Genomic DNA, 27,224 nt, shown 5'->3' with positions numbered 1-27,224 from the left:
TAAGCCAATTCCTTTTTACAATGTGGGTAACAGAAATTCAACACTAGTATCTCTATTATTTTACACACACACAAATTGAAAACTTTCTCCAGCTTATAAGACCATATAGGTAGAATGATAAGACCTTCAACGTACAGGATGAGTAAAAAAGAAAGCGGAACCCAAACCCCCAAAATTATATTTCATATTTAAAAAAAATATGTAGCACCAAACATAATAATGACTGGAAAGCCAATTTCATAAGCTGCCTTTAGATGAAAACATAACTGAAATTGCTCAATCCATTCAAAGAATATCACCATTTAAGCACAATAACCCTTAAACTTCTTTCATCCCCCCAAAAAAATGTGATTTCAGAATCGTCGTCACAATTGCCTTCAAACAACACCAGCGATAAAACCTCAGTTTAAAAGTAAAAAAAAAAGTCCTTGAATGCCCATCTTTAAGAAAAAGGGATTTTATAAATCACATTGTTTGCCTAACCAGGGTTGTTAATACAAATATTGTGTACAACAGTTGTTGATAGTTGTTGAAACAAGTATTCTGTGTCATTTTCTTTGTTGTTCCAAACAGTCAGAATACACACTAAACTGCTTTTTGTTTGGACGAAACAGGTTTTAGGGTCATTGCCTTTAAATGGTGATATTCTTTGAACGGATTGAGCAATTTCAGTACTGTTTTTTTTTTCATCTAAAAGTAGCTTATGAAATTGGCTTTCCAGTCATTATTATGTTTGGTGCTACATATGTTTCTAAATATGAAATGTATTTTGGGGGGCTTGGATTCCACTTTTTGTTTAACTCACCATGTACATCAAATAAGCGTCAATTGCACATAATGCATGTCAAGTAACCTAAGTTTTTCGAAATATGATACATGTGATACATGTGCGACTATTACACACTCCCACAGCTAAATCTTTGAGAAACAAATTTTGTATCCATAAATTCATTTACCCTAATAACAGGAAAACTGCAAGTGGTCAAGATATAGTTGTGTGCTCATTTGTATTCTTCCTTTTACTGATCTTTCCAACTATTATCATTTTATGGTAAACACCTTTTAGAGAAAAAAAAAACCCAACAACTAGAACACATTTCAGAATACCCGGACCAATACCCCCCCCCCCCCCAGACCAAAGTCACAAAACAACAGATTTTAGTATAGCAGTAATTCCAACTGAAAGGGTATAATTTCACTTTAAAAAAATGGAAGGATGACTTCTTTAATAATTTCAATATTACAATTGACACTTTGGCCCTTGATGTTGCTTTACCCGTGCTATTAAACTAATAATTGATTTGGTTTCTACTGATATTTTTGTCAATTTGTATGCTTTACTTTATGGGGAAAAAAACGTTTTTGTTCTATCGAGGACAGTTTCAATCCTCAATTTTCAATAACTTCCTGTAGCGCATCAAACCGCCCAAACATAGTTTGATGGATTCTTCAGTGAATAGATAAAATGTAATACAATGTAGTACAGCTGCTAATGGCTTAATAACCAACATTTATTTTTTGAGGTGAAATGGGGAAAAAACACCGGAAGAGAGCAACTTGAAGAATTCTTTCCTCTTCTTGCTATGGTCTTGAAATACATGTACATAACAGCATCTCTGTTTTCTGTAGGCTCATTATTTCATCTTATAGTTGCCGACTTGCTTTTTATCAGTGGGTAGGATTCTGGGTGATGTCTTAGGACCTGCAAATGACTTGAGGACTGATGTGCGCTATCGCTAGTGTCCGATGACATGCCGGCACCACTCAGACTTTTGACCAGTCGCTCCACGTTGGCAATCTGCACAGTAGTGAGAAATCTTTTTCATCATGTTCTAAAGCAATGTTTTTTTCGCTTTAAAGGGAATGTACAACATTTGCTTTTGCTGCAATTTTCAGAAATAAATGGATTTGGAGGATTAGTGTGTTATAGCAAATATTGTTAAACTGACTTGTTTCACATATTGGGCTTGAAGATGCTTGAAAAACCAAGAAAACCAATCATGCTCTCGTAGTCTGGTTCCCTGACCCCACTTAAGATGAAACAGAGCAATTTATATACTTTGGGGAATTGTAAGGTTAAAGAATCAGTCTAGCACGTTTGTACCCCTTCACAGGTGTGTAATCAATTGCAAAAACAATGCGGAATAACTAAATAGAAAAACTAGGAGCAGTTTTTGAAAAACAAATTCCAATGCTGGTCAGCCGACCAGCATTGGAAATACATATACAGTTTTTCTTTAAAATGTCAGCACATCAGGAGCCACGATTTTACAGGATGCTTTAGACTGTCATTCCCCAACAATTCAGTAAGGCATTTCGTGATAATTTGATCATTTCGTTTTTGTGATGTTTGCAAATGTTGTATCTTCCTTTAACTTCATGTATCAAAAGTGTAACAGACAGTTTACATTAGTATCTTTTATAGTTTTGTTTGGCGTAGTTTGTCTACAAGGAGTGCTGACCTAGTTTAGTTGGTGAGTGTGCCTGCTCAAGAAATTAATTTCTGTAAATAGACTACTCTAGTGGGGTTCTTTTGTTCGGTTAATGCGGGAAGGGTTTGGTAAGACTCCAGCGCGAGTTAAGTTTATTACATTGTATATAAAGTTCAGTCTTTGCAATATGCTGGGAATCAGCGGTGTGTTTGTCATTGTTTGTAGGCTTGTTCAGTTGCACGTTGACTGCAGTGAAGCTTTTCTGGTGTTTGTATGCAGAAATCAATCAGAGTTTTTTATGAGTTGCAAATCCTGTGTTTGTCCACTTTCCCTGCGTTTGGCTGGATTAGGAGGACAAGAACCCAATAGTAAATCACGCTACAATAGTTTTTTTGTCTCCTAATGGATTACCCGAGTAGTGCTTCATGCAGTATTGTAGTACTCATACTCGATACTCGTACCCGAGTACTACTCAAGTTCTTTTTTTGGAGTACTCGTACTCAAATGTCAAAGTACTCGTACACAAAATGACGGTACTCGTACTCGGGCAGCAAAGTACTCCTACTCGACATGACGAAGTTTTCTCGATCATCATAGTCCTCGTACTCGAATAGCAGTACTCGGGGAAAAGAAATGGTATAGCTTGACTTACCATGGCCTTATTTTATCGATACTTTCAGCTTGAAATGGTTGATTGGCTTGTGGATAAATCAAAGTTTTCTGATTTTTCTCTGTGCACGTCAGGACAAACACATTTCAAAACTAGCAGTGAGTGCGTCTGAGTATCAGTCTGATTTGGCCTGGGCCAATTACGCACAATGAACCATTTGCCGTACTCGTACTTAGAAGTACAAGTACTCGCACTCGTACTTGGAAGTACAAATACTGGTACTTAGAGACCTGTACTTGTACTCAAGAGGTACTTGTACTCAGCAACCTAAGTACTCGGCAGTACTCGGTACTCGGAAAAAAGTACTTGACTACAACACTGGCTTCGTGGCTCAACATGACATGTATGGTCTTTTATTTATTTTCTCTGAATTTGACCACTTGTTAAACTGTTAACAACCAGTGAGTTTTCTTTCATTGACAAAGAAATCGTGTGAACTTGGACAGTAGGTTTTGCAAAATTCACAGCTTTCAAATAATCAACAAGTGCGATTGCACAATAAGCTCTGGCCCGGTTTAGGAATGTTTCACTTCATATACTAAATAGACGTGCATCAATCGAAAGAAAAGCTTTCGACAAGAGTCTATTTATATGACCACGGCAAGCATTTGGTCCATTTTTTGGTGAAATAAATTTGGTCAATTTTCAAATACAGAAAGACAGACCAACCGACCGACCGACCACCAAGTGACTTGTAGAAGCAACTGCCAGGGCTTAAAAACGGACATTTATTTAACATGAATTATTTTATTCAATTGGCAACTGAGAGATTTCCGTAAACAGTATTATCGATGAAATCTTTACTGGACTTCTTCACTTTGACATACCTGTGCTTCCATGATGTTAAAGCGTCCTTCCATCGCTTTGTTAAGCTTCCCACCTTGAAAGTATATGGTCATTTTGGATGACAAAGCCTCAAGCCTGTTTCAGATTACACAAGCATGAAATCAGTATCATCTTGAAAGAGTTCAAATAAACTTCCATATTGTTCCCTTAAAGATATAGTCCATCATTTGTAATTTGTGCATTTTGTTCGCTTGAAGCAACAAAAGTGCTCAAAATCTAAAGAAGGGTACTGAACAACTAACCTGATGAAGTTTCAGCTCAGCTTCAGCTGTATATTCCGAGAAAAACAGCATTCTAGGATCTCAATTTCAAATCAAAAGTTGCTGAATAATGTTTTGAATTAAGCCTGAATTCAGCGTCGGAGACACGTTCTCACTGAGCCGATTGCAGCTACGCAATGTCACGCACTGATCCGACAAATTATAGCAACCGCGCGTGCGTGTGCGTCGTGCCAATGCTTGCGCGTGCTTCGCCGAATAATAAAACGAACTACTAATTTAAATTTCCTACGGTGCATCTTAAGAAGCACCCTTGGACAGGCTTTCTTTCGTTGATTACTTCAAAATGACAGCTTGCCAGAAAGAATAATTTCACAGGGAGTTTAGTCCTCTTACAATCTTTCAACCAAGTATGTTTTTCAACAATAATTACGCCAGTTACTTTTTGGATAGCTGCAAATGATGGACTATAGCTTTAACGTACCTCCCGAGTGAAAGTTGGAAAAACCACTCGGGTGGGACTCGAACCCACGACCTCCGAAGGGCAAAACGTCGGTGAAGGGCAAAACCTAATTTGATTTATATCACCCCGACGCAAAGTTCCATCTAATAATAGTTTATGCTGTACCCGCTGCTATGTACATCAGATTCGAACCAGCCAACTGATCCCGTTAGCTCGGTGGTCGAGTGGTAAGACATCTGCACTAGAAAGCAGGAGGTCATGGGTTCGAGTCCCACCCGAGTGGTTTTTTTCCAACTTTCACTCAGGAGGTAACACACTAGTAAAGAACACACAACTGTATTTTGGATATTTTCGTCCCACTTTAATAAAACACCTTATTTTCTGATGCTCTGTTAGATATCATGCAATGGACTTACCTCTCATCAGTTTGTTTTATTCGCTTGTTGGATTCCTGATGAGCTTGTCGCTTCATCTCTGCCAAATAGTCTTCACCTTTCACCTCCTCCCATGTTGAGATCTCAATCTGCTTGTCCTGCCGCAACTCCCTCTCTGCAAAATATGACAGAGACGTAAACAGATTCGCGATGGACCCTTTTCATAGAGCGCCCTCACTGGGGACAGGTCCTTGTCCACCTGTGATATACATTAGTCCACATTACTATAGCTCATACATATTCATGATCAAGAGCCTAGTCACTGGTCCATTCACCATCACATGCCAGATGCTATTTTTGCTATTTACCAAGCGCGCGCGATTATTCACGCACAGGGTAATTATGCATTGGTAGTAAACTGTCGCACGGGTTACCAATTTGCATTTTTTTTGTCGGCCTCTGTGCCCCTTCTGCAGATATTTAGTTTGGCCCTGGTGCCCTCTATAATTTTGTTTCATTCAAGGCCAAAGTGGCCTTGCCCTAAAAATTCCCAAATTCAAGGTCTGATCAGGATTCAGGATGGTAAACCAAGGTATGAGGGCTGTTTTTTTTAAATGCCAACTTAATTCAACAAATGCCCTTACATGAATGTACATGTACCAAATCACCACCATCGCCACACTTCCCCCACCCTTCCCAAAGCCCCACAAAATCCACACCCCCACCCTCCCCCACCCAAGATCGTACTAACCAAAAGATCAAATGCCCTTATACATGTATGTATTTGCATGTACCACATCACTGCCCTCACCAACCCCCAACCCTCTCCCATCCACCCCACCCCACCCTCCCCTACCCACCCCCACACCCTCTCTTAAGTAGCCAGAAGCAAAAATCTCAACATTGAAATCTGAATGCGGATGGCCGATCAGCCCGAGAAACGATGGACAGACGGACAGACGGAAAGATGTATTTGTATACTGTAGGCTAGCATCTGCTTCGCAGCTCGCCAAAAATTGCTAAAATTTTAGAATGTACATTAGCCTGACCAAAATGTCCGGTTACGCTCAGACTGATTATCAAGCATGTCGCATTCTTCAACAAAGTGAGAACTACTGACTGTTTTTTGTTAACTGTACTACCGTTTTTTCAAGAAATGTGGAACAATTGTTATTGTTGCTGTTGAGTAGTAAGCCCATTCTTAGGGTAACAGGGGGAAACCCCACTTTTTTACCCAGTCACATAATAAAAGACTTTCCAATTTGTTTGAATAGTCCCAATTCTTTGAAAAACGAAACTGGTACTGACTGACTCTAATACACTGTACATTCAACGCAATCACTCAAACAAGCATGCAGCATCATCGCTGTTATCCCAGGGTGACAAGCATTGACAAAAAAGCAAGCATACAACTGGCTACCTAGATTTAGTGCACAAACAGGTCATATGCACTATAGGAAAAAAGTGTTCACAGCAACAACAAACGGTACAACAAGGAACCAGACAACACAAAAAAATACCAGGTACAAATGTATATTGTAATCTACAGACAAAGCAGTAGCAGATTAAAGCTTGGGCCAACGACCCGGGTACAGGGAGTTCCACTTGTGGGGTTTCCCACAAAATGCTTACCACATTTTGCCATTCCGTAGTAAAAAAAAAAAAAAGTTGTAAGGCCCCAAACAAGTTTTCGGTTTCTGGTATGGAGCTTGCCCTAAAAGTGGTGCGGCGATGCAACTTTTTTTTTTTTTACTTGATGACTGCAAAAATGGTGCCCGACTAAATTTAGTGCCAAATGTATGGGAACCTAGAGAGGCCACACGAAGCTTATACTCGATCGTAACCCCATCTAAAGAGTTGTAAAAACATGTTAAAATTGTGCAGCAGCAGGATTCCAGTCAAACCAGTGAGTTTGGCGGTTTTGAGACATCATCTTACATTGAAAAAAACTTTTAAATTTTGCTGACACGCATGGCCAAGGCGACGCGCGCAGACCAGAAACCGGAGCCTTTATTTGGCCTAAAATTTGGTGACAAGCTTGTTAAAAATTTGAAAGCTAGGTGTCCTCAGTTATTAAAGAGGTTTCGCATCTGAACGGATACATGTATGCATAAACTGCTGCCAACAGTTGCTTCCGAGCGCCTATTCTTACAATCGTCGCTCGACGACTATGAACTGCCTGAAAAAGGCTCAGCATTCAGCGATCATCAGCGTCAACATTTATCATCGCGGGGCCAACTATTAACCGGCCTTGACTGATTTAACGACCATTCTGTAGTTTTGCATCGTGAATGTGTACACATAGGAACAGTTATCCACCATTGCTTCCGAGCGCGTATTCTTACAACCGTTGCTCAACGACTATGAACTGCCTGAAAAAGGCTCAGCGTTCAGCAATCATCAGCGTCAACGTTTATCATCGCGGGACCAACTATTAACCGGCCTTGCCTGATTTAACGACCATTCTGTAGTTTCGCATCGTGAATGTGTACACATAGGAATAGTTATCAACCATTGCTTCCGAGCGCGTATTCTTTCAACCGTCGCTTGACGACTATGAACTGCCTGAAAAAGGCTCGGTGTTCAGCGATCATCAGCGTCAACGTTTATCATCGCGGGACCAACTATTAACCGGCCTTGACTGATTTAGCGACCATTCTGTAGTTTTGCATCGTGAATGTGTACACATAGGACTAGTTATCAGATCCATTTCAGTGAAAACAGTAATCCAAAGGGGCTGCCTGATGAAAGACTTGTATCTGTTGACTAATCCTGTTTTGAAACACAAGTGGCATATAAACATTGCACTTCAGCAATTAATCCTCTTTCAATCGAATGATAATTTATGAAAAAGAGGGTGAAAATCGACAATTTCCTGTGCGTTTCACACTGACAAGTAGCATGCGGCATATCCTCGACGTGTACACACGTAGCGGATGTGAGTTGCGTAAAATGACGTCACAAGACCACACGAATGATGGCCTATCAAGTAAGCTAACAGTATCTGATCGCTTGTACAACCTCCACATAATGGTTTTCACGTCTGAGACATAATGGCATGCGTTTCCATTTCTTTTTTCTTATCTAGTGCCTTGCATGTGTTCCGGCAAGCTGTAAGGCCAAATAAAAAAATTAAAAAAATAGTTGTGCTTCGGTTATTACCCTATTTTGACAGCCCCTACCTTCATTTTTGGGGAAAAAAAAGAAAAAAAAAGAAGAGACGACCATCATATAACTACCTTTTACCCTTGACTACATGTAGACACCTCCATATGATCGTACACAAAAAATCCCTCCCCCCCCCAAAAAAAAAAAAATTCCCAACCTACCTTCCCTATTTTCAAATGCCATGTAATCGGAAGCATAACTATTTTGTTTGGCCTAAGTATACACAGATGTAAATCTTGAATTTCTTTTGTTTCAATGCAACTTCTTTCTTGATTTTATTTTCTGTGATTATGCTTGTCATGTGGCTTTATCGAAGCAAACACTAGCCTCTGCGCTCTATTTAAATATGTTATATTCAATTCCACATTTTTTAAAGAGTCTACAAGTATAACAACAACTTAGAACGCCATGGTCCAAAGGTTACGGTGTTTGACTCATGTACGAAGGTGCGCGGTTTCGAACCCTGCCAGGAACATGGTGTTTGTGCCCTTGGGCAAGACACTTTACTACAATTGCCTCTCTCCACCAAGGAGTATAAATGGGTACCTGTGAGCGCTGGTATCGGCTGCTGCATGGTCCCATGTGGGCACGTGTGGTCTAGCGGCGGAGCACAGGATTCATGATCGTGAGGTTGTGGGTTCGAGCCCCGCCGTGGCCATGCGTGTTCTTCCCTTTGAGTAAGGCACTTTACCTTAATTACTCCTCTCAACCCAGGTGTTAAATGGGTACCGGCGTTATTCAATGCTGGGAAGGTAACAGACTCGCTGTGGAGGAGGTGTGGCGATCCCCCCACAACAGCATATGAGTCTGGCCCAATTGCTAATGAAAGAGAGATGGGCACTCCGTTCCTGTGAACACAGGTTCGTCCCCTTTACCCTTTACCTTTTTTTTGCATGGTCCCATGGCCTGATGAACAGGGTAATAATTGTAAAGCGCTCTAAAATTGTTGATACCATAGAAAGCAATATATAAGCACATTTATTATTATTAACTTACTAGTATCAGGTATCAAACTACCAACCAATAGCATCTGTAAAGGCCATTAACAAACAATGACAAAATGAAGATGTGAATTCATGAGCTTTGGACTTACTCATCAGATTGAGGGACCTGTAGAGTTTATGTCCAGGGAAACACTTGTCCCAGGCCCATCGTACCATCTGGTAGACATGAACCACTATGATCAACGGTGGCACGACGGAAGGGCGCTGATAATACTCCTTGACTAACTGGTAGCGTTGGAACTTCCAAAAGGTATCTGTGTTATCCTGAATAGCCTGGAAGGTGTAACTGTAAAGGAACAGACGGGGTTTGGGGAAAGTACTTTGTCAGTTTGTCAAGAATTGATATAATAATAAGATATTAACCCTAACTCCCTTGCATGATTTACTAGGAACCATACCCATCCTGGCAAATTCCAACACCATATGTGATGTGATCAAGCTAAATGAGTTGTTAGCCGACCCCCGTCAAAACATTTTTTATTACAGATTTGAAAAGAGCACAATCTCAGCATTACTGCTGTGAAAACCGCGTGCTGATACCATCTTTAGTTCAAAAGTTATGGAAGTCGGAACACCAAAAGAGACGTGATGAAGTGATGTGATGAAGTGACCCTATTTTGGTCTGTATCTCCAAATGGAAATTCCCGACAAATGACTCATGTAGCTTGATGGCATCACATATGGGAATGGGAAACTGCACACACATATTTCTGACTTTGATTCTGGAGCTGTTCCAACCCAATGTAAAAGACTGTAAAAGACTGTTTGAGGCGTACTGTACCCATCCTGACAGATTCCAACAAAACATGCTGTTGGGGTTTGATGGGTTGAGTTCTGTTAGGGTTAATCAGTAAATAAATTTTGAGAAGCAATGGTGTGGCACCATAACAGGGATGATACAGTGTATTATTAATTTAAAAAAGGCTGAAAATTGGATGACAGGTCTGAAAGATGTACATGTATTCCTTTTTGTACTGAAAATGACTCTCTCAGATTCAAAAATCTGATTTCAGACAAAAGATTTAAGAGTCAGACTATTACGTCTCTCAGAATTAAAAAGTCTGAGTTCAGGCTAACGTCTGAAAATATCATGCTTGCGCAATAAGCAGACATGTGTGCGTTGAGAAGACTGTGTCTTGTGTTGTTGGAGGTTTGTAAAATAAACACATTATTATTCTATTTTAAAGATCCAACGCTGTCTGATGTCTGTCTGTCCGTTCTGACCATACCACCCTTGTGGGGAGATGTTCCTTTCAGGACACATCACCCCACTATTTTCACAATAGAAAAACATCACCCCAGAAGAGAATCTTTAGAAAAAGGGATAATGGGAACACAATGCTATCACCCCACAATTCCGTCTGGCTGGAACGTCCGTCTGTCTTATGTCTGTGTGTCACGTTTATGGAAAGGTATCCAGTGTAGGCAGGTCCTGCTCTCCAATTTCACTGTCCTCTGAAAGAAATGATGACCTAAATAACGTGAAACCCTCCATATCACAGGAATTAGCATCATTACAATCCCCCAATATAAGTTGACGAATACTTTCTGTATACGCCCACAGTCATTTCAAAACGTTGCGAAGAAAAGCCTACGTACTTGAGCATTGCGATGAGAAGATTAAGAAGTAGAATGTTACTGGTGAAGAGGTAAAATGCAAGGACGATGGTCCCAAACCAGGAATGCTGAGGGCAACGCTGCATAGAACTGTCTGCATTCTCGACGGCACAGTCTACACCTGTGGAGTAAAGTATGAAAGCTTTTCAACCATGAATTACATTACAGCTTATTTCTCAGCAAACTTCTCATATAGATAATGCCGTACAGCATCCACAATGCCCTGAAATCAAATTGGAATCCAGCCGAAATGTCCTTGGAATCTAGTCCAGTCAAGATGCCCACGGCAAGTCGCGTCAGTCCAATACCCAAACTGGAAATGCAGACTCAACAACATGAAAATCAAGTTAACGAAATCAACCCTGTAAAGGTCATGGCAGCTAGAAGTGGCTCAAACTGAGAAGACCATGACCAAGGCAGTGTTCTCCAATCTGTACGCGCCATGCTTTCTGAGGCACCCGCAAAGCTTAAACAGATGCCGCCATGCTTAAAAAGTTGTCGCCATGCATTAAAAAAAAGGAAAAAATAATATAAAAGATAAACAAGTGGGACAACCCTTACCCTCCAGGGTAAATTTTTGCCAGAAACTCTGCCAAAAGCAGTAACATGGAACATTTGTCAAAATGACAAGCCTGGCCATTGTAGCAATCCATCAGGTCAAAAGTCTCAAGGCAAAACTGCCTCAGAGTCCCTGGTCACTGATGTATTAAAAAAGATGATGCCGAGCCAGTATTGTACTTAACTGTTACTGTATTAGAAATGGCCTAAAAGCTGCTATCCGTACATAAATTACATGTTCATCTGCAAATAGCACCCCTAGCATAAAGAAATGTATGACAGCAAATAGCGCCCCTATAGTGCCCCCCCCCTCCGCTTTTTGACGGCACACCGACCTTTAATTTTCAAAGTTGGAGAACACGGCAAGGGGCTAGTCAGCGGGTAATTTCATTGTTTTTATTTACCAACACAAGACATTTCTGTTGATAATAGTATAGGTTTCCAATGGTTATATAGGCTACTGTACAACCCTAACGTACCTGAATCCATCAAAATCCACACCCCAGTTAATCATTGGAGTATTTCGGCGGATTCAGGATACATGTACATCCATATTGAAGACAGGGGCATTTTGATGGATTCAGGATTGTATTAAAGCCTAGCAGCACTGAGGATTTGGATGGATTCAGAATACATCCATACTGAGCAGTCACCAACACCAATTTTTGTGTGTGCATGACACAATCGGTGGATTTTGGAGTATTCAGGATACTTTCTAGTAAAAGTGCTTAAGTGGTTAGGGTTAGAGAAAGAAAATAGCCTTCCAAATTGAACTATAGGTTTTTATAGGTTTTATAGGTTGTAAAGATGTCGCTGTGAGGCTGCCTTCATTTTTAAATTTTTTTTCGGGGGGGGGGGGGGGAACTTCAAAACCGTTAAACTTCGAAGACTACATTTTCGAAAAGTAGAAATCAATTGTCCCGATTCAGGAGCCACTTTGATAACTGGCTAGTTCAAAACAATTCTTACCAGTAGTTTAAAACCACCCACCGGACATGCCGGATGGGCTCTCGACCAATAGGAATAGGTAGTGGTCTTAAACACTTTTCTAGTGTCACCAAATGTCTCCGTTGAAATCTGGTGCCTTTTAGCATTTTATTAGTTTAACGTTCACAACTCTCACGTAAGCATGCACAATACTACCAGTGAGTCAGTATTAATAGTCCTAAATTCACAGTACACCGGCACAGCTGCGTTCTGAGCCGCATCGCAATAGTCGGCATCTGTACTCCAACTGGTCTTAAACAGAGTGTTTCAAAACCAGCCAAGCACGCAGTTATTCCCTTATCAATAAACACCAAAGTGAATGGTAAACAACACATACCACAGACTAGTACTAGTGGCCGAAGATAGCGTAACAGTTAATAATGAATTAGTATTGTCCCATGAGAGTTAAGAAGGAATGATTTTAATTTAAATTTAAGAGTTTTCATTGAAAAGATCTTGAAATTACCATCAATGTCCTCTAGGAACAGCTCGCCATACAGCTGAAAGTAAGACTGGTAGAACACACCCTTGATGATGCTGGCCAGGTCCTGGCTGTTAGGGAAGAGAATGGCCTGACAAGCTACCCCAAAGGCTATCATGAAGACCATCAGAATAGCCAAGAAAGCCACCAGAATCACCAGCTGCAGTACAAGCAAAACAGGAGTTTGAAGCCGCATTCCAATTATTTGGCTACGACCTGCAGAAACACTAGTCCATGATGATGCGAGAAGATTCGGCGATTAATTATGCAACTAAACTGCGTCTCGACCTCGAGATTCTGACCATTTAGCAGGCACCTTCTACATGCGGGTCTCGACATTTACTATGCTTTTGCATTGTGAATTGTGTTAGCAAAAATAGGCTGTGTCACGGGACCTGTCACACTGTGGTTTCGAATGATCATCACATAATTTTTTTAATAATATGAGTAATGCGAATGCCCTCTTGCGCGTTCACCTCAAGCCCACGATAAGCGTTTGTGTATTCTAGATGCACAGCATTTTGCTAACAGTTTTTACAGCCAATGTCCGGCTTTATTACATCTCCATGCCCGCTGTTGCATTACAAAAACATGGCATCAAAATTGACCAATCAACAGCTTAGTCTAGATTTTGGAATGAAATGATGTTACGTCAATTCCGATTGGCTGGTGCGCGGGGTTGCCTAAATTTGCATGCTAAAATCGATCAGACGTTGGACCAGAGATAGAGAGGGCTCTGTTGGACAGCGTGTGATACTCAGACTACCGAAACACCAAGGTCTATGGGAAATGGATTCAGCCACTTTTATAAACCATTTCCGGGCACACTACACATGTACAGGGTGAGTAAAAAAAAGCAGAACCCAAACACCAAAAATTATATTTCATATTTATAAAAAATATGTAGCACCAAACATAATAATGACTGAAAAGCCAATTTCATAAGCTACTTTTAGATGAAAAATTTACTGAAGTTGCTCTATCCGTTCAAATAATATCACCATTTAAACACAATGACCCTAAAACCTCTTACGTCCAAAAATGGGATTTCAAGAATTTTTGTCACAATTGTCTTCAAACATCACCAGCGATAAAACCTGTTTAAACGTTAAAAATATTCAACAAAGTCCTTTTGTAGGCCTGTCTTTTACAACAAGTGCATTTTATAAAACATATTGTTTGCTTAACCAGGGTTGTTAATATAGATATTTGGTAATTGTTGACAGTTGTTGAAACAAGTATTCTGTGTCATTTTTTTTGTTGTTCCAAACAGTCAGAATACATATTTAACTGCTTATTTTTTGACGAAACAGGCTTTAGGGTCATTGCGTTTAAATGGTGATAGTCTTTGAACGGATGGAGCAATATCAATAATTTTTCATCTAAAAGAAGCTTGATTGAAATTGGCTTTCCAGTCATTATGTTTGGCACTACATATTTTTTAAATATGAAATATATTTTTTGAGGTTTGGGATCCGCTTTTTTGACTCACCCTGTATCACTGTACAATGGCCAAAGCATTGTGCAAGCTGTTGCTCATCAGATAATCCATCATGTGGCTGTTGCCGGCACAATACTTTTGCCATTGAAAGGGTCCTCTGTAAATATGTACAGGATAGTGTGATTGAAATGGTCTATAGGTGTTATTTCAACTTGTACGCCAAGACAAAGTGTTTGCAAGGAAGAACAAACCCTGACTCTAGGCTGAGTTGTTGAGTCTGGATATTAAGATGGAAGCATTCTGCTGTGTGCACAAACAATTAAATTTTAACACCAGTATTCTTACTCAAGTTGCTTTACGACCAGCTCATTTATATGTATATGTACCAAGAAATGAGGTAACTTTTTCCACAAATGGGTATCAAATTAGTGAAGCAGTGCTAACATCATACAAAAGCTGAGACAAATCACCAGTCATTTTCTTGTCACTAACATCTGACACCCAGACCAAGTTGAATAGCAAAACTGAAAGATACATCAAATAATCCGTACAGTTTGACAACAAACAAGGAATGCTGCAGCTTGATCATTACCATTCTGACGATCATGATGAGTTTGGGGCCCAAGAGCTTGCTGGCCGAGAAGATGTGGAGAATCCTGAGGTAGAAGACAATCAGGTCCAGGGCCAGAACAATCCGGGCGGCGTCCAATGTGACTGGGTGAAACCGAAGCCCAAGACCCACGGCAAACATCACTAGCGACAGGAGATCAACACAGTTCCAGTAGCCCCACAGCCAGGCATCAAAGCGATGGTACAACGTGTGGTAGTCCTCTTGAAAAATCTGGGGTTTCAAGGCAACTTAAATGTTAGAGCAGGGCGGGGGAATACAAAGGCATTGAATGATGCAAAGCCTTAGCAAAGCAACAGTTGAAGATACAGGCTTTTGGAATGTGTATGATTTTTGAGCCCAACTGAATTAGGCGTGTGTACTTAGCGGCTTACACGTGCAAATTGGAACATGCACATGTTGTGTTCCTACTGGAGCTCTGGTGAGTTGTGATGAAATGCCATTTACTATTCATGCAAGTTAAGGGTCCGTGACCATTCAGCCCTGGTATGAAAAGGGCCCCCCGGTACCTCGTCCGGGCCAGAGCCAGTCCGGTCTTCAGCCAAGTCTCGTCCGGTACATGGTCCTGTCTGACGAGAAGTTTTGAAGTCAGTCAGACGCATCAATTTATTGCTCTTCAGAGAACGCCCAGAGCAGAACAATAGCAGATTTACCAGATTAAAGATAAAATCCTTCCAAACGCCTTTTTAATTTACGGTCCCATTGTGCGTAAAAACCGCATGGCAGGGGTTTTGATCTGTGCCGACGAAAGTGTTCTATTGTTGCGCGCTGAGAGATGAAAACCACAAGCAGGTTTCTTCTGGGATATATTACATGTGTCAATACTTGCAAACAGGATGGAGGAGTTCCTGATTAGCAACCAGACCAGCTCCTAGGCCGGTAGCTGGGACGGTGCGAAAGGACTTCTTGGGAGGGGACGAGCTTACCGAGAGGCCCTTTTCATACCGGGGCTCAATGGTCACGGTCCCTAAGTAGTCCATTACCAAAACAAAAAAGAAGAAAAATTAGAACATTGCTATCTTAGACTCACCTGTCGCACCTCCTCTGTGAAGAGCGTGAAAACCCATCCGATGAGAACCATTTCATAGACAGAGATCTTTTCTGTGAAGTTGGACAGGAGGATGTAGCTAAACAGTCCCAGAAACACAAAATGCGCTATCTGGAAAGCAAGGATGGAAAAATACATTCAGCAAGACCAGTGCTAAATTTGGCCAATTCACAATGCAATGCGCCACCGAGAGTTTTCCAAAGAGAGGTTTTTTTCCCAGTGCATTGTGGGAGATGGTCGACAAATTCGCAGCGCGGGACATTTGAAATTGTTCGTTTTTTTGGTCGGTAGTTTCGTAAGTGTCTGATTCCAGTATTTGTTAGCCCTTTTCTTTTCATTTTATCACTATTTCTTTTGCAAGGCGGCTGAACGCTATGCCCCAATCTATAACAAACTAGCTCAGGTTGTCTACTGACACTCAATGTAATGAGCCATGTTTTGTCGACAGTAAACTTTAAAAATGGACCTCCATGGCAAACTCTTGGTGGCGCACTGCATTGTGAATTGTCCGAATTGGGCCTTGTAGTATAGGATTAATTGATTTTGCAACTTTAGTTTAATCAGATACGCAGCTACTTCTATTCCCCATTCCTCCAACCCCATTCTTTTTTTGGGGGGGGGGGGGGGGGGAGGGGGAACGGCTGCGGCGGGGGGCAAGAGAGGGGGGGGGGGGGAGGAGTTCATTGGGGTTTTTTTCACCCCCACCCATCGCCATGTCACTGATCAGTTCAGAGCATGTTAAAGGGACACTAGGTCCTGGAACAGCCCAATTGGGCTACAAAACGCGCTTTGAACGAGATGATGATAATCGGAAATAACTTTTAAAAGTAGGATATAAACATCCACACAACTATCCTTTCAAAACTGGGCGTTTTTGTGTTATTCATGTATTATGCGTGCGAGAACGAATTTCAGGGTCCACTTTTGCGACCCCATAAATTCGAGCTGTTTGGATGCTAGTTGTGATTTCATTCGTACGCGTAAAGTGTTCGCCTTTTGCGGACGTTGAAGAAACCACAATTTTTTTGCATTGGTAATTGGTCACCGCACACTGTTCCCGAGACACACAGCGTGTATAGCGTACATGAGAACGACACGAAAAACGTATTCGTACTCGTCATGTCCAATGTAAACAAGCGGGCTTTTTTCGTCTTTTCTCGGGAACGGTAAGACATTAGGTTGGTTTCCTTTCAACCAGATGTTTGAAATAGGCTAAGTAAACAATCCAAAACATAACATTTTCGGGGATTTCAGGGCCTAGTGCCCCTTTAATTATCACGGGTAACAAGCTTTTTTTCTGGCTAGAAAAAAAAAAGCTTAAGACTGGACAATATGAAGGAGAGAGTTGATGTCTACTGACCATGTTGATGCGGAAGCTAATGACAGGAGCTTCGTGGAACAGCTTCAACTTGTACCACCACGAGTAGCCATTGTTATGATGCTGCCTGTGGGTGGCATGCGTCATGTATGTCTTCACACTCATGCAGTCATCGGTTTCCTCGACAGGAGGCCTGCGATTTTCAACATATTATCGAGGTCTTTTACAATGTGTGATCCGCTCCACAAAAAAGGGCATTATGTACCATATGTTAAAAATGGTTGGAAAGCCCACCATGTAGGCTTTCATTTGGAATATAATAGAGCTCCATAGCCCCTCCCGTTCTGGAGATATGACATATTTGCTTATTAATTACTTCCTTTGAGTTTGAATTGCACAAAGAAAACAGGCTTGAAAATAGCTGGCTCCAGATTTGAGCATGATGCTCTTAAAATTGTATTTTTTTTTCCCCACCGTATTCATCGAAATCAACATTTCTTTGAATGAACCCTGAAACTTTAGTTAATAAAGAGGTCATCCATGACAAAAAAAGAAAAATCACATTTTGAAGAAATTTTCCCCTCTCAACCTCGAGCAGACCATTGCACGATACTGCACAGTGCAACTTTAATACTTTTTGTTTGTAGAGTGGGTCACATATTTGAGGAAAACAAATATTGGGGTCATGACATGTAAAAGGTCCAATGACGTTTTTGGTATGCATGGAACTAGATCATTGATTACCTAATGTGTTTATGTTACAGTGCACTGGGTAAGGTTTTGATAAGCCGTGTGCAAATTGGCTGCAGCTGTGAGGGCACATAGGAACAATTTGTTTGTAATTTGGCTCGTTAGTTTTTAAGATGAGGTCAAGGCACTTTTGACTAATTAGCAGTGACCTCCCAACTTTAACTACTTGTATCTAGCATAGCACCAACATACATGCACCAAGCCAAATTTTACATCATTTTAAAGCTCATTGAATAGCTTCCATTTCACCAAATAAAACCAAAATCATAGCATGAAGAGTAGACAAAATACGTAGTGAAATGACATTTGACCTTGAATTGCAAAAATAACTATACTTATATTTTTTTGTTTCAAATGCTAGATTGTGATGTAAGCAACACAAATGTTGAATTGACACCGAGTGACTGCGTCACTGAATACAGATGCCTCATCTGCCAGTCTTTGTAAAGATAGAATAATTATTGTCAACTCACGTCTGGTGGATGTCTTTGGTGGTTTTACTGGATTTCAGGGGACTTGAGATATCTTCACGGGATTCGTTATTGCCTGCATCTCCATCTGATAGCTGATGCTCTAACATCTGCATTCAAGGATAATCAATCAAAAAGTTTCTTCATGCATGTATATCTATTAAAAATGATGTTTACAGGATATGCAAATGATTAGATCAAACCATATCAACTGCACGTGTATGGTACGTTGCCTGACTAACTGTTTAGTAGACTCGAAATCAAGTCGGTAATTGCGCCGCCGTGTACTGCGTTACCACACCGTATCACTGGCGTTGACTAAGGGAATAAATGTGTGCTCCGGAGGTTTTTATCACTCTGTTTAAGACCACTTAGAGTCTGGGTGCTGATAATTACCCGAGCCGGAGGCGAGGGTAATTATCAGCACCCAGACTCTAAGCCGATAAATACCGACCGAGCCGATAAATACCGACCGAGCCGATAAATACCGACCGAGCACATATTCATTCCCATTCATAAATACCTTTTCGGTAAAAAAATATCAAATAATTCGTTCAAAAATCCCGATTTTGTGCAACAAGTTCACTTTAAGCTTTTTGAAACATCCCTCTGGCTAAATAATGGAGTGTTCAGCTGGCGAGTAATATGTAAACAACCCTTTTATGGAGATTGACGCGCGCGTAGCATGTTCTGCGCGATGTCGCGCAGAACGCATCTGGGGCGTTGCGTTTTGAATTTAGAACTATAAAATGTTGACTCGCTGGTAGTGTTGCGCATGCCTACGTGAGAATTGTGACCGTTCAACCAATGAAACGGTAAGAGGAACTGGATTTTTAGGAGTCCACATTTTATTGTGACACTAGAAAAGTGTTTAAGACCAGCTAGCTATGTCTTTATCATCCGTTTAAGACCGGCCACGTGACGGGCTCTCGACCAATAGGAATAGCTAAACTGTCCGAGGTATTTATGAATACCGCATACCGTACCGGGGTTACGCAAGGCATGCGGTAATAAAAATAACAATAGTGGCATCTTATAAAGCGCAGCAGGTCCATTACTCAGTATGCTCATGGCGCTATACAATGAATAACTACACAAACTACAAAATTTATAAATGCTAAGTCCAAGACATATAAATTGCAAGGTACAAACCAAAGAGGAGATTAGAAAGTGAACAGATAGGTTTTGAAATCTTGTTTGAGAGGGAGCAAAATGGATAGAGAGGGGTAGACTGTGTGAGAGAAGCTGTGGTCACCCCAAGAGTGTCGGGATCACAAGAAAATGTCTCCTTCATCTGAAACTTACCTTCTTGGCTGGCACAGTTGGGTCATCTTTGGACATGAAAGTTATCGCAAAGGGGACTGCTATCGGGAAACATATGCATGACCAGATCTGTACAAGAAAGCACCAAAACAAACTTGAGGCATTACATGTGAATACATTTTGATGTGATCAAATATAACCGCTAACTTTGCCTGAAAAAAAAAACACGATGCATGCTAGACGACGCAAGTTGTTGTACAAAGGCTTACTTGTTGCTTTACCCTTTAGTCACTGTAGTGCACAAACCGCCCTGCTTCCATGGTTTTATTGATTCTTTAGTGAATAAACGGAATATGATACAATGCAGTGCAGGAGCTATTGGGTTAACAATAAATCTCAATTTAGGTGTTTGCCCACAATTAACATTTCTTTTGATCAACCATCACACACTACTTTTGATTAACTGAATAGCCATCTCTCCGTGCACCAGGTGGTGGGTTTATTTTAACCACAAAGGGATCAGACAAGTTTTTCTTCCTCAAGTGCAAAACTGGTGGTTCACAAGGTTTACTCAATAATATAAACCTCTCTTAGTATACTACAGAAGAAAAAGGAGTACTTTTGAGACCAAGCGCCCTACCGTTATGTGCTCCGTGCACAAGTACCCCCTCAACGGTAAAAAAGGGAGACTTAGGGAGACCACTCAGAGAGAGTTACGCTGAAGCGAAGACCCTATGGCACAGAGCAAATAACGGTAGGGTTGTGCACGGAGCACATAATGGTAGGCCAACGTGGCACTCTATATTGGAATAGTATCACCCACTGTCTCTATTTTTGCTAGAAAACCAAAAAAATCTTTTTTTAAATTGCATACTAAAGCAATGTAATAGACACCGGTGTCTGTGCTCTGTCTTTTCATGAATGTCTGTCACTTGTCTATCTGTCCATAGACTGGGGAACAAAAGCTGATGCTTCACCCCGGACCTAGATGCTGCCATTTAGTTAATGTTCACTATTGTAAATATGTCTATGTATGTATTGTTGATTTGAATACGGTATGTAACATTATGTATAATCCTTTATGCAGCATCGAAATAAATTTATCTAATCATTAACCAATTATTTTAGCCAAAAACTTTGTGTTTGTCTCAGTCCCTTTTAAGAACATTATTTACTTGCTTGGAAGTTTTAAGAATTTTTGGCCTTGATAATTTCTTCGGTCTTGTGCCATCAGAAATGATGCCTTCATTTCCACAAAAGTGGTTTTGGATTGATCAAACTCCTAAAAAAAAAAAAAAAAAACCTTACCAAAACAAGGATTGATTTAATTTCTAAATCATCATTGGGGTGCCTTATCTCTTTATACTTTACTCTGATTTTACGTACCTACATGTACTTTAGCTACCTGAGTGATAGATTTCAGAAGCATTATATATGCTCTTGGAGTACTTGTTGATAATGGTGGTGCACCCCCCCCCCCCCTCAACTGCTACACAACTGTTTGACAATGATTTTAAACAGGTATTTCGCAAATCATTCAACAAATTTGTATGTAAAAAGTTAAAGACTTGTCGGTATATGAAGAATGCTTTATTGGGCTGGTTAAGGATAGTACAGTCAACTTGCCAAAAAAGTAAACAATCAGCTCGTATACTGCACACATTATCTCAGACATTCACCTTGAAAACGCTTGTACGTCGTGACAGCCTACCCATCCACAGTTCATTGAGTAGGTTCTGCACCGCAGCGTGGGCAATGAATTGCTTGCTACGGGCAGCAGCAGCAAGGTCCAGGCAGGTGGAATTACCCCAGTCCGGCAGGTTGCGAACGAGGAGGAGGGAGGTGCGGTGTCTGTCGTCTACATAACACAGGTTGAGGAAATCAATGGCCATCTTCTGAAACATCCTGCAGATTGGGGCAGAATGGAGAAAACGGTTACCATGGTTACCACGGACAACTTGGGCCTTGATGTTTACATAACACGAAAGAGTCAATTTCAAGGAACAAACTTTACACACAGCACTTTCGATTTTAATCCCTCCTTGGTAGGTAAAATCTCAACAACAAAAAACAAAAAAAAGGTTTCAACTTAATTGTCCATTTTTCATGCCCTACATGAAATGATTTAAACATGACTTAAAGCTATAATCCATCATTTACAGCCATCCGAAAAAGTAACTGGCGTATTATTGTTAAAATACTGGCGTATTATTGTTACTTATCATTAAAACTATGTTGTCAATACAGTGGTTAGCAAACCTATCATAAATATACTTTTGACATTTTCTTTAATTGACAAATTAAAAAGAAAAATGACACAGGGGTAACTTTAAAGCTATAGTCCATCATTTGCAGCCATCCCAAAAGTAACTGGCGCAATTATTGATGAAAAACATACTTGGTTGAAAGATAGTAAGGGGACTAAACTCCCTGTGAAATTATTCTTTCTGGCAAGCTATCATTTGTATGTAGACCACGTAATGTATAATTTATTATTATTTAGTATTTTTGTAAAACACTGTTTTGCTCCCCCAAGAGAATTACATGCATCTAATCAATTTGGACCAACACTCACTTGGCATGTGTGTGCATCTCTGCGGACTCTTGCGAGTCCAGCCTTTGCAATTCAGACAATGCCTTCAGGATCGTACTAGCCAGGAGGGCGCCCCCTATTGACGGCTTGCCTCGCTTCCAAAACAACTTGGCCAAACGGAAGCGATGCAGCAGGACAGCCCATATAAAGAGCTCATGGAGAGGTTCATTGAAACAAGCCTTGCCTGCAAAACAAATACAAAAAAACAAATCAAAACACAAAAAATATTGCAAGTTCAACTTGCGCAATCCCCCTGGCGTGCTGGCAGTATCTATACAGTCAGTTAGTAAGCACACTTTTCAGCTTACCTAACCAGAATATACAATGACCTCATGTGACCCTAGATCTTAAAGCTACAGTCCACCTTTTGCAGCTATCCAAAAGGTAACAGATGTAATTGTTGCTGAAAAACAGACTTTGTTAAAAGATAGTGAGGGGACTAAACTCCCTGTGAAATTATTCTTTCTGGCAAGCTGTCATTTTGAAGAAATCAACAAAAGAAGGCCTCATCAACATTTTGAAGAAATCAACAAAAGAAGAAATCAACAAAAGAAGTTATTTTTGGTAAATAACACTCCTACATGTAACACAGTTACGAAGCCCTTTTATGAAAGTTGTATGTTGTGACATGGATTTAAATCACATAAATTACCAGTATTCTACTACAAAAGAGGTTTCTTTTGAGCTACCAGACTACTGGCGTCAGTGTTTTTGTAAAACACAAATCAAAAGTGTGTGACCACGGCCGTCCAGGTGAGCGGCTTTATCAGCCATTCTGGTGAGGTCTCCGGTACAAACTCCGGATTATTCTTCAGAAGTTTTTAGAAAGAAAAGCCTCGATCGAGCAAACAAATGCAACAATCATCATGTACTTTACAACAGCGGAATGCACTTTGCCATGGAGAAGGCCTTGTTTGTTGATGTTGGATACCCACTGCAGGTCACGTGACTTAGAGAGCTCAATCGGTCAATTATATTGCATGGCAATTTAGAATGGAGTGACTGTGGCCTCGTGGTTAAGGGCACTGGATTCGTGGTCTGCGGGTAAAGATGCAGATGGGGTCGTGGTGCGTGAGCCCTTGGGCAAGGTACTTTGTCACTCATTGCTTCTCTCCACCCAGGAATAAATGGGTACCTGTGAGGGCAAAGATGGTTAGTGTGATTAATTTGAGAAGGGGTATATAATTATGTAGCACCTTGAGCACCAGTCCTGGTTGATAAACTTGATATGTGCACTTTATAAATACCCACTTTTATAATTATCATTATCTATGTACAGTAAACTCCGGCTAAACCGGCACTCTCGGGACCCGAGAATTTGTGACGACTTTGCCGATATCTGCTTTAAGTCGTCATTTTGCCAACTTACATGAATGGTCTTTTGCACACATGATTCATTGCACTAATTGGCTTCGATTTACCCTGGATTATCTCCTTAACGCTTAAGTTGAATCCAGCAAATTAATCCTCGAATTGTATCATCACGTTTGGGGTATTGATAGTGGAGACCATGATACATACATGTATGTACGTGCACAGTAACAAATTAAATGCGTGCGTGATCCGGTATATACCAGGCACGCATTGACTGCAGCAGTAGTCATTCAATAAGACGACCCCCCAAATGGACATAGCGCATGCGTATAGACTAGAGGGGGTACTGGTATTGATATGCTCACGATGCATATGCGATGTATGCAGTAGGACACCCTTTTCGACACCGATGCATGCAGCGATCACGGCAGTGCGAAACCACTTTTCACTTGACACTATGCCAACCGTAGTACAGGAAGTCGATGTCAATGCCTGATTTGTTGAATGCCGACTTACACAATGGATTTTGTAATGCTTTTCATGGAAAGAGGACCGAGAGTGACATGACGACTTGAGCGAAATGGCGACTTGTAAAAGCCGACTTAGAAATAAAAATATCAATGGAAATGCATTACGGACAATCGGGACTTTAGTCGGACGGCCGACTTGAGCGATTTGACGAGTTGTACGATGTCGGTTTAGCCGGAGTTTACTGTAGTTACTCACCATCGTAGAAATGGCTTGTGCTGTAGTCATAGGTGTCAAAGATGAGTTCCTTCAGCACATGGCTGACGTCCGTCAGTGAGAACCGATAACCACCCCTGTAATGCTGCACAAGTTACCACAAAAAGGGATTTTGATGGAGGTACACATGTTAATGGCATTTACAAAAGACTCAGAAGAAAACAAATGCATTAGAAGTACGTAAATATACCAAAAAAATGACAGGAGTTGCAAAGAATGTTAACATTTTTCAACAAAAAAGCCATTAAAGCCATGTACATGTACAGTACATGGAAACGTACAGTATGCATCTTTCTTGTATCAATTTACAGAATGTGTGTGCCATGCCTACAGGGGGTCTAAAAAGTCATCATTTTCTGCGTACGTAAGGTACGTTACGGAGGGTCCCCAAGACCCTCTGAATGTTGCAAGGCTCTTAGACTCATCGTAACTTATGATACATTGCCGTGAAAGTTGTCATTCATTCAACCCATGTAATTTGTAAATATAAAAAAACATGACGATTTGTGATTGGTTACTCATCAGAGCTGAAGATACAATTACAATTGACACAGACTATGAAACCAAATATAGGTGTGCTAATGTACACTGAACCCAACAATGCTGCACCCGATTTCATCAAACTCTTCGTAATTTACGATGCATCGCCGTGCTGCGACGCGTCGTATCCCTACGATGCGTCGTAAGTGCGACGCTCCGTAGGTGTATTTATAGCACAACTCGGTGACTGTTTTATGTATTAAGTCAGCGTACAGTAAATAGTTGTCTGATATTCAACAAAGAGTCGTCGGATCTCCGCTCAAAATATGTTAAAACGTAAAACAAAATGGCGGTCGTGCGATGCAAATTTGAAGGAAAACAAGCTCTCAGTGGACTGTAACTACTTTGAAATTTCAGCTGCAATATTCCAGTCTAATTCTTAATTATTCAATGAATTTTTTATTTACAACTTTACACACATTGCCTCGGTATTATAATCCCGTTTATGTAATGTTTATGGCATTAAACTGGCTAAGAAAGGGACTCTTCTTGTTTTGCGATGACCACTAGACATGTGTTTTAAGCCGTTGTCAAGGAACTTACGACACCTTTAACACATCGCAACTTTCACGAAATGGATGATACGACGTGTCGCAAGTTGCGACGTGTTACACGTCGTAACTCGAGTTGCGACGCGTCGCAGCGCTTCGTGAAATCGGGTGCAGATCTGAAGTGAGCTGAAACCCTCACATACATGTACATGTAACCTTACCCTTTTCACTCTCTGCTTGTCAAGGAGACTGTATAGGACAGAAGACTCATCCTTGGTCTGAATAAACAAGGGTGGAAAAACAGACGTAGGATAATAAAAAAAAAAAGTAAGTTTAATAGACAGTGGTCCATCGTCTTGAAATCGTCAAGTTGATTCTAATCAACATGTAACCAAACTAGAACTTTATTGCATTTAGATGTAGGTGTTAACTGGCCGCTCCGTATGGAGCTCCAAAACTGCCTACAATGGGTCAAACATGTACCACTAGCTTTGCTAGAATCATCCTTTCGTTCGGCATATTCTTCATTCCATTCAAAATGTGAATGTTACCAAACATGCATTTAACAAAATTTTGTTGAATAGAAAAATAACTGATTACACTGAACCGGATGAACAAATTCGCAAAAGAATTCATAAAGACTTTGCAAATTTGAATTACAAATCTGCCGAAGGGAATGAAGAATTTGGCAAACTGCCATCACTGCACACTACACCACTTATAAATCAACTTGGTAAATCACTCAACACATGTGTTTCATCTAAAAGGCTATCAAAGCCCCTTGTCAAATAGTTAACTCTTTAACATTTCAAACCATTTCTGAAAAGCTTGCATGATGGGAAAAATGCCACACTGTTGAAAACGCCGTTATCAAAACCAAATGCCCAATCCCGACAGGTCTAATGACATGCAGATTTATGCCAAAAAAGGGCAAGCTGGGTACAAATGTATTGTGTACAAAATGTCAGTAGTGCCTATTTTTTGTGCTCAAGTTTGAATTAACTTTTGGAGCGGTCAGTTCATATAGGACTGTAACGATACCAAATTGCAACATACATCATGATACTAAGAACACGTTAGGATACATATTGCAATATATACACGAACTGTGAACTCAAGTTATACTGAGCGCGGCGGTCCAATGGTTACGGTGTTCGACTCATGTGTTGTGGTACATGGGTTCTAACCCTGACGGGGAACATGGTGCTTTGTGTTCTTGGGCAAGACACTTTACTACAATTGCCTCCCTCCACCCAGGAGTATCTGTGAAGGTAGAGACCAGAATGTGCTGATCTCGAGCTGCTGCAAAAACTGGTCTCATGGCCTGATGAACAGGGGTAATAATTATGAAGTACGACATTATTCTTCTTATATAGGTCTTCAACAGACACTTCCCGATTACATGTTCCTATTAACACTAAAACCATAGGTGACAAAGCTTTCTCGATTGCTGGCCCCAGGGAGTGGAACAAGATTCCTCAACACATCCGACTTGCATCGTCAATCATCACATTCAAGAAATCGCTGAAAACACATCGTTTCTTTAAATCAGTTCACCTTCATCTTTACCTCTCATTATTCCCTGGTTCCCTTGAGTTATTCTTAAATTAAGTTTTTTGTTTTGTTTTTGTTTTTGCCTTGTTTATTTGTAGATTTGTAGTTTTGTACAGCGCTTTGATCTTTGTTAAAAGCGCTTTATAAATGCTCCATTTATATTATATTATTATATTATTATAACATTAATGCTACCTGTTTGACATATATATCGAGCTTTTCCACATGGATCAAATGTGCACTGCGTGCTAG

The 27,224-nt window shown here is 40.6% G+C and overlaps 1 protein-coding gene across 3 annotated transcripts in view; it reads right to left on the bottom strand.

Moving 5' to 3' along the window:
- Positions 1-739: 739 nt before the first annotated feature.
- LOC119744309 (transient receptor potential cation channel subfamily M member-like 2) overlaps positions 740-27,224 on the bottom strand; it is a 51,162-nt gene continuing 24,677 nt past the window's right edge. For 2 of the 3 annotated variants that reach the window (XM_038220181.1, XM_038220195.1), the window contains 15 exons: positions 25,640-25,696; positions 24,370-24,472; positions 22,312-22,513; positions 21,416-21,641; positions 19,779-19,865; positions 18,477-18,583; positions 17,296-17,446; positions 15,918-16,046; positions 14,852-15,100; positions 12,804-12,978; positions 10,775-10,913; positions 9,265-9,461; positions 5,046-5,178; positions 3,930-4,023; positions 1,640-1,798 (listed from right to left, as the gene is read on the bottom strand). In XM_038220181.1, the coding sequence (XP_038076109.1) occupies positions 1,640-1,798; positions 3,930-4,023; positions 5,046-5,178; positions 9,265-9,461; positions 10,775-10,913; positions 12,804-12,978; positions 14,852-15,100; positions 15,918-16,046; positions 17,296-17,446; positions 18,477-18,583; positions 19,779-19,865; positions 21,416-21,641; positions 22,312-22,513; positions 24,370-24,472; positions 25,640-25,696 (2,208 nt within the window). Of the gene's footprint in view, positions 1,799-3,929; positions 4,024-5,045; positions 5,179-9,264; positions 9,462-10,774; positions 10,914-12,803; positions 12,979-14,851; positions 15,101-15,917; positions 16,047-17,295; positions 17,447-18,476; positions 18,584-19,778; positions 19,866-21,415; positions 21,642-22,311; positions 22,514-24,369; positions 24,473-25,639; positions 25,697-27,224 lie in introns of all 3 variants that reach the window. The other variant, XM_038220188.1, reaches the window with a different exon arrangement.

The sequence above is a fragment of the Patiria miniata genome, unplaced genomic scaffold (assembly GCF_015706575.1).
Source record: "Patiria miniata isolate m_02_andy unplaced genomic scaffold, ASM1570657v1 HiC_scaffold_12, whole genome shotgun sequence".
Classification (NCBI taxonomy): domain Eukaryota; kingdom Metazoa; phylum Echinodermata; class Asteroidea; order Valvatida; family Asterinidae; genus Patiria; species Patiria miniata.
The sequence above is the reverse complement of the archived record's forward strand: the minus strand, read 5'-3'. Positions and strand labels throughout refer to the sequence as shown.